We start from the raw sequence: 13,556 nt of genomic DNA on the forward strand, positions 1-13,556 counted from the left end.
CATAAGATTCAGTATAATACAAATATCAAACCCTCAATTACGCAAAAGTCCAGCAATATTTGCTATACATTTAGGAATGGTGTATTATACTCACATGTGAATAGATGATGATTGTTTTTACGTAGTTTCAAAGCACGCTCAAACAACTTTCTAGCACTCTTTCGGGACTCAGGACAAAGTCTTTGCCGCATGATTTTAACACCTTGTTTGGAATCAGGATTTAGGAAAATTACGATTGGGTACCACTGTGCATAATTCAAACGGTCCACTGCATTTGGAGTAATGTCCAATACTGCATGCTTATCCTAATGTAACACAAAGGCAAATAGACACTTATAAATATGAAGTACACCTCATTTACAATCAAAAGTTGCTTAGACACAGGAATCAATCTTACTCTGTCAATGACTTGTTTGATTGTATGTAGTCGAATAATTCCAGAACTGCGTTGATCAGTGCCAGCATCTCTGGGCTCACTCCCTGTGATCAAATAATACCATTTGAAAACCAGAACAGTTTAAAGTCAAACAATTAACTTTTGTTTCATTTCCAATTCACTTAACTCCCTTTCATTCATCAGAATATTATACATTAAAGCAGTAAACAATTTAGCCCATCAAGTCTATTCCAGCTCTTTCTAAGAGCAATTCAGCTAGTACCCCTTATACAGAGGATGAACTCTATTTATGCAATTTTTTAATAACTCAAAATGGTGCTGGATTGTAGCAACAATACATTTTTCACTACTTTTCTAAATACATGATTATACATAAATAACTCAAATAACCAATTCCCCATCTCTCCCTCTTATTCCGCAAATTTTATCTTCAGGTGTTTATTTATTTCTGTAATCCACCATACCTCGAGCACTACAATCCATAAATACCTGAAGAGAGAATTTTAGTACTGAGGAAAGATTGGATAGGCTGGGTTGTTTTCTTAGCTCGGGGTAGCACAGTGGTTAGCACTGCTGCTTCGCAGCACCAGAGACCCAGGTTTGATTCCAGCCTCAGGAAACGGTCTGTGTGGTGTTTGCACATTCTCCCAGTGTCTGCATGGGTTTTCCCCAGGTGCTCTGGTTTCCTCCCACAATCCAAAAATGGGCAGGTTAGGTGAATTGGCCATGCTAAATCATCAATAGTGTTCATGGATGTATGGTTAGATGCATAAGTCAGGAGTAAATGTATGGGTATGGGTCTGGTTGAGATACTCTTCGGAGTGTCGGTGTGGGCCTGTTTCCATGCAGTAGGGATTCAAAAGGATGTTGAGGAGACAGCTAGATGCAACTTACAGGAGCTTAAAAGGTCTAGATAGTGTGAACTGAAAAAGTCACTGCTCTGCTTAGTTTAAAAGATCTAGATGCAGGTACGGTTACAACATTTAAAAGACATTTGGACAGGTACATGAATAGGAAGGGCTTAGAGGATGTGGGCCAGGCAAGTTGGACTAGTTTAGTTTTGGAAACTTGGTCAGCATGGGTAAGTTGGTTTGAGAGGTCTGTTTCCATGCTGTATGATTATATAACCAGGACACCACAGATTCAAAAGAAGAGAGGGGAGATTTAGAGGAGTTACAAAGGGAAATATTTAATCTAGCAAGTGGTGGGGATGTGGAACTAACTCACTGTCTGGAAACAGTGGCAGAGACAGAAACCCTCATAACATTTTGAGGAAAAAAAGTGGATAAACACTCTAAGACAATAAGACCAAGAGCCTGAAAGTGGAATTTATTTGCATAGCTAGTGCATACATATTGAGCTAAATGGCTTTCTTCCATGCTGTAAATTTTTGCAATTCTAAGAAAATATCAATACTGACGGAACAAAATTGTAGCAAATTCAGTTCCGTGAAACGCAAGTATGGGCTCTGCAAAGGAACAGGCCCTTCCTGAAGAAGGGCTTATGCCCGAAACGTCAAATTTCCTGTTCCTTGGATGCTGCTGACCTGCTGCGCTTTTCCAGCAACACATTTTCAGCTCTGCAAAGGAACAACCTACAAGACTGCATGCCCACTCTAGCTTGAAATTAGATCTAAACCTCCACTTAACAGTTTGAAACATTTGGGTTGACTCATACTTAGAAAGCTTGGTTAATTGCAGGTTACCTTCAGACAAAGGGACACCAGGAACCTAAACTAAATTTCAAAATTATAAAACACTGTTTATTACTTTAACACAATTCGACTTGTTTGGACATTGAGTTGTGTGCCACATCTGGCCTAGAAAAGATTCATCAGGTCATTGTTAATCTGGGGGAGGAATAGGACAACAGGAAATATGGGATTAAAGACATTTATAGTTCATAAGACTGATACATATATAACTGACAAAAGATTAAAATTGAAAGAGTTCAGTTTAACTCAATGTTGGTATAAAATGCAGCATTGCAGAGTCTCACCTAAATGTAACTTTGGGATGAATTACTTTGCAATATGATGAATTACAAGAAATATCCAGTTTTTAGTTGCATATTTTTATGGTTATTAAGAAACACCAAGGTTAGTACCTGATACATACTGCTCCTGGAAGCTAACACATTGGCAGGCATCTGTGTAAGTCTCTATCAAAATGATGATAGCCGAGGCTATCTGAGCAGAGCTATGAAATTTAATACCCATGCTCACTTGAATTATGGCCACTTGAATGAAGTATCAGAGGACAAACCGCACTTAAAAGAACATTCCCCAACAACAATCATTTCCAAGAAATGCAGATAAAGACTTGCTGACCACAAAGGCATGCAATGTAGTAACAGTCATAGATTTCAAAGGAGAACTGGATGAACGTTTGAAGGGCTATGGAGGAGGGGAGTTGAATCAGATTGCTGTGAGAAGCCAGCTTAATTTTGATGGCCAAATGCGCAGTAAGTGACGATGATTTTAAGGAACTGAACAGAAAATCTTACTTGCAATTTCGTACAAATCTGGTTCTTCCCGTGCAAGTTTCTCTCGAGCAACATCAGCAAGTGGTCCAAAGATGACTACTGGCCTCAGGAAACCAGCTTTTAAAAAAGATAAAGTTTGTGAGAAGATTTGTAGCTCGGGTGCTCGTTGTTGTGGTTCGGTTTGCCGAGCTGGGAATTTGTGTTGCAGACATTTCGTCCCCTTCTAGGTGACATCCTCAGTGCTTGGGAGCCTCCTGTGAAGCGCTTCTGTGATCTTTCCTCCAGTATTTATAGTGATTTGTCTCTGCTGCTTCCAGTTGTCAGTTCCAGCTGTCCGTTGCAGTGGTTGATATAATGGGTCCAGGTCGATGTACTTATTGATTGAATCTGTGGATGAGTGCCATGCCTCTAGGAATTCCCTGGCTGTTCTCTGTTTGGCTTGTCCTATAATAGTAGTGTTGTCCCAGTCGAACTCATGTTGCTTGTTATCTGCGTGTGTGGCTATCCAAGAAATGACATGACCAGCTATCCTTAGCAGCCACACACGCAGATGACAAGCAACATGAGTTCGACTGGGACAACACTACTATTATAGGACAAGTCAAACAGAGAACAGCCAGGGAATTCCTAGAGGCATGGCACTCATCCATAGATTCAATCAATTAGCACATCGACCTGGACCCATTATATCAAACACTGCAACAGACAGCTGGAACTGACAACCGGAATCAGCAGAGACAAACCACTATAAATGCTGGAGGAAACATCACAGAAGTGCTTCACAGGAGGCTCCCAAGCACTGAGGATGTCACCTAGACAGGGGACGAAACATCTGCAACACAAATTCCCAGCTCGACGAACAGAACTTTAAAAAAGATAACGCAAAATTATCATAAGCTATATTGTGCATTGTATATTATAAACTATTGCCCATTATTTAAACACAATTTGACTTGTTTAGACATTGAGTTTGCACTACGTCCGGCCTAGAAAAGATGAAAAGAGCTATCATTAATTCGGGGGAGGGAGGAGGACAGGAGGAAATATGGGATCAAATGCATTTACAATGTATAGGACTGATACATGTATAACTGACAAAGATTAAAAATTATCTCAAAGACATCTGCACATCAGTGGATTTAATCATTCCAGGATTGAACAAGCAAATCGGGCACTACAATAACAATCATTTACATGTCTTCATTTAAAAGTGTCTTTCTCAGCAACACACAAAACTGCATAAAGTGGTAATCATATCCCCAGTCTGTTGGTAATCATTTCTCTAGTCTGTTGGGAACAGTGACCACTGCTGCAATAGGAACAAGTATTTTGATGTACTCCTCTGCCAGCTCTCTGCTTCCTATCAACTGTCTGAGTGAGGTATAGCGTACTCCTGCCCTGGTCAGGGACCAGGTAAAGGCAAAACCTTTGAGATTACACCAGCTTCAACAATCCTCAGTGTTTCCCAAAAGGATGAGGTATTCATTTATTTAAATTAATCACTTGACCTAATACTTAAGAGAGTCAATGCTGATTGGTTCGATTACATGTGAATTAAGTTTAACTGTCCTTTCTAAAGGAAATCCTGATGAAATGGAATTGATTTCATGTACTCCCACCGAGAACAAATAATAAAGAAAATGAGGTTGACAGAGTCTCTCCCCAGTTGTGAGCAGAGAGTGATTTGTTCACCCCAGTAAACACTCAGTTCCTTTCCCTTTACCTTCTCGAAGGACTACTCTCTCATAAGCTGGAAACTTGGTATGAACTGGTTGAGCTGCAAGATCTTCTCTGCTTTTTCTCAAATTTCTCTTTGAACTACGAAGTCCACGAAACCGCCAAAAGTCCGCCCGATCCCCACCAGCAGTCTTGGGTAGTGTGTACTGCACACTAGACATCTGTTCAGCTCTGGTTAGCACAATGTATGAAAAGTACATAATATTAATCAAGTTACTCAGTAGTTAAACCATAGATCTAAACAATGATTTGATGCTGGAGTTAATCTTTTTCTTGAGCACTTGATTTGTAAGGAGACCTCAGTTATCTGTAAGAGTAAAAGGGCAGTTATGGTAGTGGATCTTAACTTTCAAAACATAGACTGACACTGCCATAGTGTGAAGGGCTTGGATGAAGAGAAATTTGTTAAGTGCATACACAAATATTGTCTAAAAGTATCTGATGTAGATATATTTATGAATGAAGTTGCATCTACTCTGGGGAATTAAAAAGTTACTGAGGTGTCAGTGGGGGAGTATTTTGCAGCCAGTGACCATAATTGTGCTAGTTTTAAAGTAGTGATGGAAAAGAATAGATTAGATCTAAAAGTTGAGGTTTTAAACTGGAGGAAGACCAATTTTGACAGTATTAAGCAAGAACTTTCAAACCTTGATTGGGGCGGATATTCACAGGTAAAGACAGGGGGCTAGAAAATCGGAAGCCTTCAAAAATGATGCAGTATAAGTCCAGAGTCAGTATGTTCTTGTTCGTATGAACGGCAAGGCTAGGAGGTGGAGGGAATGCTGGATCACTAGAGAAATTGAGGTTTTAGACAAGAATAAGGAGGAAGCATATGTTAGGTATATACAGCAGAAATCTAGTAATTCACTAGAAAAGTATAAAGACAAGTAGGAGGAAATCAGGACGGTAAATGAGGACATGAGATAGCTTTAGCAAATAGGGTTAAGGAGAATCCAAAAGGATTCTACAAATACATTAAGGACAAAAGGATAACTCGGGAGAGATTAGGGCCCCTTAAAGATCAGCACAGTCAATGATGTGCGGAACTACAACAGATGGGGGAGATACTAGATGAGTATTTTCCAGTGTTTACTGTGGAGATGGATATGAAAGATAGCGAACGTGGAGAAATAAATAGAGATACCTTGAAAAATGTCCAAAATGCATAAAGGCACATAAATCCCCAGGACCTAGAGCTGTATGGGAAGCTCAGGGAAGAGATTGCTGGATCTCTTGCTGCAATATTTGTATCATCAATAGCCATAGGCAAGGTGACAGAAGAGGGGAGGTTGGCTAACGTGGTGCCACTATTGAAGAAAGGTGGCAAGGAAAAGCCAAGGAACTATACACTGGTTAGCCTGACATTGGTGATGGGCAAGTTGTTGGAGGGAATCCTGAGGGACAGGATTTATATGTATTTGGAAAAGCAAGGACTGTTAGGGATAGTTAACATTATGAGACATGATTTCCCATGCACAAACTTTGACAAAGTAACAGAGGATTGATGAGGCAGAATAGTGGACATGATCTATGTCAAACGCCTACTGCAGTCCATAAATTTCCTCATGATAGGCTGGTTAGCAAGGTTAGGTAACACCAGAAAGGGAGAACTATCTATTTGAATATGGAACTGGTTCAAAGGTAGAAGACAGAGGGCTGTGGAGGGTTGCTTTTCAGACTGGAGGCCCATGACTAGCAGAGTGCCACAAGGATTGGTGCTGGGTCCACTGCTTTTCATCATTTAAATAAATGATCTGTACGTGGAATAGGAAACGTAGTAAGTTTCCAGAAGACACCAAAATTGGAGGTGCAGTGAATAGCAAAGGTTACCTCAGACTGCAATGGGATCTTGATCAGATGGTGTTTAATTTAGATAAATGTGAGGTGCTGCATTTTGGGAAAGCAAATCTTAGCAGGACGTATACACTTAATGCTAAGGTCCTACGGAGTGTTGCTGAACAAAGAGACCTTGGAGCGCAGATACATAGCACCTTGAAAGTGGAGTCGCAGGTTAGGATAGTGAAGACAACATTTGGTTTGTTTTCCTTTACTGGTCAGAGCATTGAGTATAGGAGTTGGGAGGTCATGTTGCAGCTGTATAGGATATTGATTAGGCTATTATTGGAATACTGCATGCAGTTCTGGTCTCCCTGCTAAAGGAAGCACATTTCTGAATCCTTTCAGGTTTCACAAAGATTTACAAATATGTTGCCAAGGTTCGAGGGTTTGAGCTATAGGAAGAGGCTGAACAGACTGGGGTTATTCTCCATTCAGCGCTGAAAGTTGAGACATAACCTTCTAGAGATTTATAAAATCATGAGGGGCACAGATAGAGTAAATAGAGAAGATGTTTTACCCTGTAGGAGGAATCCTAAACTAGAGGGCGTAGGTTTATGGCGAGAGGGGAAAGATTTAAGAGACCCAATAGGCAATTTTCCATGCAGGGAATGCTGAGTGTATGGAATGAGTTGCCAGATAAAGTGATGGAGGCTGGTACGATTCCAATATTTAAAAGGCATCTAGATGGGCATGTCATTGGAAGGGTTCAGAGGGATATGGGCCAAATGCTGACAAATGGGACTAGATTTATTTAGGATATCTGGTCAGCATGGATGAGCTAAACCAAAGGATCAGTTTCCGTGCTACACATCTATATGACTATGTAAATTCTATTTTAAAACATTCCTTACAAATACATTGGTTTGACAAACAAACAAAGCCCTAACCCTGACTCCTTTGGTTTCATTCCAGTCCACCTTTTCTCCAGGCTGCTACTGGAACATTTCATTGACAATAGTACAATCCTGTAATTTTAGGTGGGAATTCCTCACATTTTACCACAGATATAAAATCATATTAACAAAAACAAAAATGTTCACTGGGTGTAAGTTCTGATCACACACCTGTTTCTGTTTGGAATGATGCCCCTTTCCACCTCCTTATGGTTTTTGCCAATTCGAATTGCAAGCCAGGAACCCAGCTTCCCATTATACAGTGTATCCACCACTCGGAATACCTCGCCTCTGTTAAAACTTAAACCATACGGCGATTCCTTTTCATAGTCAAAGTGAGTCCGTATGTAGAAAGAATCGCCCACATCAGATTCCACAATACGCCGATAAACTAGAACAAAATAAATAATGTGCTATGAAAGCAGCATTTAAGATAAGGACAATTTGTGAGAGAGAAAATACAATCACAGGTAACAATATTTCAGCTGAATAAAAGGAAACTACAGAGGCATGAGGGAGCAGCTGGGCAGAATCGACTGGGAAAGGAGCCTAGCATGAAAGACAGTGGAACAGCAACGACAAGAGTTTCTGGAAGTAATTTAGGAGACATAGCGATTTATCCTATGGAAAAAGAAGAATGGTACAGGGAGGATGAGGCAACCCATGGGTGACTAGGGAAGTCAGGGATAACATCAAAGAGAAAGCATATAATGTGGCAAAGGGCAGTGAGAAACCAGAGGATTGGGAAGCTTACAAAGACCAAGAGGGTACAAACAAAAAAAGAGGGAGAAGATTAAAAATGAGAGTAAGCAAGCCAGTAATGTAAAGGTAGACTGTAAGAATTTCTTTAGATATATAAAGAACAAAAGAAAGGGAAAAGTGGACATTGGTCTGCTGGAAAATAATATAAATGAGATAGTAATGGGGAACAAGGAAGTGGCTAAGGAACTGAATAATTACTTCGCATCAGTCTTCACAGTGGAAGTCAAGAGTAATTTCCCAGAAGTCAGAGAGTGAGGGAGCAGGGCTGAGTATGGCGGCCATCACCAAGGAGAAGGTGCTAGAAAACTGAATGGCCTGAAGGTAGATAAATGACTTGGACCAGATGGACTGCACCCCAGAGTTCTAAGAGACAAAACTGGAGAGAGTGTGGAGGGGTCAGTGGCAATCTTTCAGGAATCACTAGAATCAGAAAGGTCCCTGAGACTAGAAAATTGTTAATGTAACGTCCTTGTTTAAAAAGGGAATAAGGCAGAAAACAGAAAATTACAGAGCAATTAACCTAACCTTGGACGTGGGTAGGATCCTGGAACCCATTGCAAAGGATGAGATTTCTGAATACTTTGAAGCATATGGTAAAATAGGGCAGAGTGAGCATGGTTTCAAAGGTAGAACATGCCTGATAAGTCTTCCAGAATTCTTTGAGGGAGTAACAAGCAGATTAGACCAAGGAGAACCAATGGATCTGATCTACTTAGACTCTAGGTGACCTTTGACCAGGTGGCTAATGAGTAAGGCAAGGGCTCCATGGTCTACAGGTATGGTGCTAGCATGGATAGAAACCTGGCTATCTGGCAGAAAGCCGAAGAGTGGGGATAAAAAGGCCCTTTTCAGGGTGCCAGCCAGTGACAAGTGGTGTTCCGCGAGTGTTGGGATCTCAACTTTTCACTTTATACATTAAAGATCTAGATGAAGGAACCGAGGGCATTCAGGCTAAGTTTGCAGACGATACAAAGATGGGTAGCACTGAGGTGGGGGGGAAACGCTGCAGAAAGATTTGGATAGGTTGGGAGAGTTGGCACAGAAGTGACAGATGGAGTACAATGTGGGAAAAGGTGTGGTCATGCACCTTGGTAGAAAGAACAAAGGCATGGACTATTTTCTAAATGGGGGGAACATTCCAAAGTCTGAAGTGCAAAAAGACTTGAGTTCTTGTCCAAGATTCCCTCAAATTAAACTTGCAGGTTGAATCAGTAGTTAGGAAGACAAATGTAACGATGGCATTTATTCTGAGATATAAAAGCAGGGATGTACTTCTGATGGTCTAGTCAGGCCACATTTGGAGCATTTCATAGATTTGGGTCCCATATCTCAAGAATGATGTATTAGCCATGGACAGTGTTCAGAGGAGTTTCACGAGAATGGTCCCTGGAATGAAAAGCATAACATAAGAGGAACATTTGAGGACGCTGGGTCTATTCTCGATGGAGTTTGAAAGGATGTTGGGGGATGTAATTGAAGGTTACAACACGGAATGGCCAGGACAGAGCGGATGTTGGGAAGATGTTTCCATTAGTAGGAGAGACTAGGGCCCAAGGGCACAGCCTTAGGGGAGACCTTTTAGAACACATATGAAACTTCTTCAGTCAGAGTGGCAAATCTATGGGATTCACTGCCACAGAAAGCTGTGGATGCCAGGTTCTGGAGTGTATTTGAGACAAAGATAGATAGCTTCTCGATTGCGAAGGGTTATGGGGAGAACGCGGGAGAATGGGTTGAGAAACTTATCAGTCACGATTGAATGACGGAGTAGGCTTGATGGCCTGAACGGCCTAATTTCTGCTGCTATGTCTCATGGTCTAAGATGGGCCAAATTTTGACATTTAATAATAGGAACAGGAGTAGGTCAATTAATTCCTTAAGTAACATTTCTTTTTCCAAACTTAATTTTCTTGCATTAAGGATCTGTAGAATAATTTCCACAACTGGTTACACTTGCTTTGGAACAATTCTAAAACTTCCACTTTGAAGCTTCCACATCAAGCCTGGAGTGAATGAGAAATTACAGCAGAACAGCTCACCATCTTTCTTCTGCTGTGCAAGAATAGTGACCTCATCTCCTTTTGGAAGGTCAAGCAAGAACAGGACTGCTTCCTCACGGATGATATTTGCAAAGTCCACATTATTTACCTGTGAAGACGACATCTGAATGATAATGTCATACTTCCCAGTGCATTAAAAATATTAGATGCCCATTTTAAATATTTATTTTTAAGACATTCCATAAAATATTGTCCACGCCCAGCTAAGTTGAATTACTTACTATCTTTAAATGGGTTTTGAAAGTCTCACCAATAACATTATATTTTCATGAACCTTAATAAAAATCAATTTAAATTTCAGTTCCTTTTCTGCATTGCAGTTTTGAAGAAAAATTAAATATTTGGATTAGTTATTTTAAATGATTTTATTTTTATTAAGACATTTCAGAGAGTAGTTAGGTCTAAGGACACATGTAGCGTAAACTAAAGAAAGGCACTGTGGTTCAGTGGTTAGCAATGCTGCTCAGAGCACCAGGGACCTAAGACTTGATTCTGCCCTCAGGCAACTGCCTGTGTGGAGTTTGCATCTCTCCCCATGTCTGCATGAGTTTCCTCCAGGTGCTCTGGCTTCTGCCCACACAGTGTACAAATGCGCAATTTAGGAGAATTGGCCATGCTAAATTACCCTGTCGTGTCCAGGGAGGTGTAGGTTAGGTGTGTTAGCTATGGGAAATACAGTGTTACAGAGATAATGTATGAGAATGGATCTGGGTGAAATGCTTTTCGGAGGGTTGGTGTAGACTCATGAGGCCAAATGGGCCTGTTTCCACACTGCAGGGATTGTATTCTATTAAAAGGTGGAGGATTTCCTTTCCTAAGGATTATTGGACTTAGGATTTTATTGCATCTCTCCGATAACATTGTCAAACAGCACTGTAGTTAAGTGGTTAGATACAAAATACAACTTTCCAAAAGTCATTTGATGACAATTTTACTTCATTCACGGAAAGAATCAAATTTCGTTAGGACTGCACTCAACAGTCAACCAACAGAATTCACTGCAAATATGTTGCCTTACTCTGAGTATCTGATCTCCTTCCTCTAAACCTTCTTTAGCTGCAGGACTATCTTCCAATACTCCAGCAACAAATATTCCCACATCATTTCCACCAGCCAGGCGCAGCCCAACACTTTCGCCCTTCTTAAACTTCACAAGCTTCATACTTGGTCTGAAAAAGAACATTGTGTGGTGTGAGACCACAGTAAAGAACAGTTAAACTGTTAACTCCACTGGCAAAACATGAAGTTTTTTGGCATAAACAGAACGTACATATAATGTATGAATATACATTGCTTCCTGGTGTCTCTAGCATGAGACCATTGAGCAGTTTCCAAAATAAACAAATGAATAATTATCTGAAGCTCTGTGGATTAAGATTTAGATCTTATGTAAATAGTGAAGAGAAGAAAACTTCAGCTAAATTATCCAAACACATCAAGTTCTGTGTTATAGTTCTGTGGAACAATCACATCATTTCTTAGCAGCACTACATGGGGAGGGCAGAATTGCAGAATTACCTCAACATTCCATCATCATGCGACGAGTTTGGAACAGGTGCATCAGATGGGCTAACAGGCAAATCCACATCAGGCTGACCAGGTTGAGCATACACAGGCTTCGGTTCTGCAGAAATAGTTCATGTTAGGTATTGTTTGGTAATACAACTTCTCAAATTTAAAAGTAAGGGCATTCTTAAACCTTAATTGTGTCCTAACTAGTTATATTTAGAGAAGGATTTCAAAAGATGTAAAAGTCTGAACTAATGAGACTCTAGTGATATATGCCTTCTTAACAGTAATCTGGTCATGTAGCAATGTGCAGAATCGATCAATTACACCTGCTAAACTCTCCAGCTGTCCATTCTCCCAACAATGCTTCTGAAAATAGCATAATTTCCTTCTGAACAATAATGATTTTTTTTTAACAACAGACCTGGTAATGGAGGAACCTGTTTCTCTGTTCTCTCATCAACAACTGCAGTCATAGGCTCTTCGACAGCTTTAGCTACAAACAACTCTTCGGTATTTTTCACTGGTGTGGACACAGCTCCAGCCTTGGGTCCTCTAATCACATCATCTTCCCGAGATCTTTGACTAAAAATAAAATTTGAAAACTTATCACTAGTTCACTTGTCAAACAAAGAAACTTGAAGCATCTCGTGAGTACTCAGTGACATTGAAGCTTTGAATAAATTATTATAGTGTCATAATACTATGGCTTAAAGGGGTTATGTCCTAGTCTTTTTTCGAAGAAAGGTTTTTAAGACAGAAATGTCAAGATGTCCATTAAAAAATTGACAAGTAAACAGCTTGAGGGGCTTTGGGTTTCTTTTTAAAGTTAGAACAATAGAACCAGCCTGAATGGGTCTGGTCAAACTCTCACAGAACCCAGATTTTTAGTTTGTTAGTTTTGCTGGAAATCTCTTCCTGCTACAGTCTCAGAGTTCTCTTGAAGCATTTCCTCTTGGGCCGGAGTTGCATGTGAGACAATCTGTTTTTAATTTGCATTTTGCCAAGTGTGCATTTATGGGATGTGACTATTGTGATGAAGCTGCTCCTTTAACAAAGTTAGGCTGTCCTTGGTTTTTCTTCCCCTTCAGGAGGTCATAAAAACACAGGTTCCATAAAGTCCGAGTTTGGATGAGTTTTAGGGCTAATTTGTTTACAGCTAACAGATACTGCCTCAGGCACACTGCTTTCAAGTTATTAAAAAAAGTTGTATAATGAAAGGGGAGTGGCCAGTTCTCCCAGCTCAGCTTTTCTCTGGCTTGGTTTTTTTGGTATGGAAATGCTGCTGGAATTCAGAAGCAAGTTCAGGCTGGTTCCCTCTCTCCAATTCCTACCCTGTAAGGACTTGTATTTGACTTAACCTTTTGTACCAAGGGGTGTGTATGAGGATTGTTGCGAACAGCATCATTAAATGGGATGATTGGTTTGGTTTTCTGATCAGTTATTTGGCAGTCTGCTTCCTGTTCCTAGTGTTTCGTTCAGTAATCCTGTAAATAAATTCTGTTTTGTTTAAAACTAAGTGGTTTGACAAGCTGATTCTCTCCTGGAATACCCACTTTACACCAGAACAAGTGGTGGAGGCTAGTACAATTGCAACATTTAAAAGGCATCTGGATGGGTATCTGAATAGACAGAGTTTAGAGAGGTATGGGCCGGGAGCTGGCAGGTGTACTAGATTGGGTTGGGATATTTGGTCAGCATGGATGAGCAGACCAGAGTCTGTTTCCGTGCTGTACATCTCTAGGACTCTAAAACAACTGGCAAGGTTAGGGTCTGGGCCACCTTCTTGAAAAGTTTTGGAGGGTTCTAGCCTGGTCCATAATACTATATTGGAACAGTTAATTAGTAACAGTTACTGTATCTATTATTCTGTTA

The 13,556-nt window shown here is 40.4% G+C and overlaps 1 protein-coding gene across 5 annotated transcripts in view; it reads right to left on the reverse strand.

The window, feature by feature from the left end:
* The window catches only part of tjp1a (tight junction protein 1a), a 198,024-nt gene that overhangs the window by 48,355 nt on the left and 136,113 nt on the right, over positions 1-13,556 (reverse strand). For all 5 annotated transcript variants that reach the window (XM_060853901.1, XM_060853896.1, XM_060853902.1 and 2 more), the window contains exons 9-17: positions 12,106-12,266; positions 11,691-11,796; positions 11,191-11,341; positions 10,152-10,260; positions 7,522-7,741; positions 4,605-4,789; positions 2,903-2,998; positions 398-480; positions 95-305 (exon numbers count right to left, since the gene is read on the reverse strand). In XM_060853901.1, the coding sequence (XP_060709884.1) occupies positions 95-305; positions 398-480; positions 2,903-2,998; positions 4,605-4,789; positions 7,522-7,741; positions 10,152-10,260; positions 11,191-11,341; positions 11,691-11,796; positions 12,106-12,266 (1,322 nt within the window). The remainder of the gene's footprint in view (positions 1-94; positions 306-397; positions 481-2,902; positions 2,999-4,604; positions 4,790-7,521; positions 7,742-10,151; positions 10,261-11,190; positions 11,342-11,690; positions 11,797-12,105; positions 12,267-13,556) is intronic.

This window comes from Hemiscyllium ocellatum, chromosome 42 (genome assembly GCF_020745735.1).
Source record: "Hemiscyllium ocellatum isolate sHemOce1 chromosome 42, sHemOce1.pat.X.cur, whole genome shotgun sequence".
Taxonomy (NCBI): Eukaryota; Metazoa; Chordata; class Chondrichthyes; order Orectolobiformes; family Hemiscylliidae; genus Hemiscyllium; species Hemiscyllium ocellatum.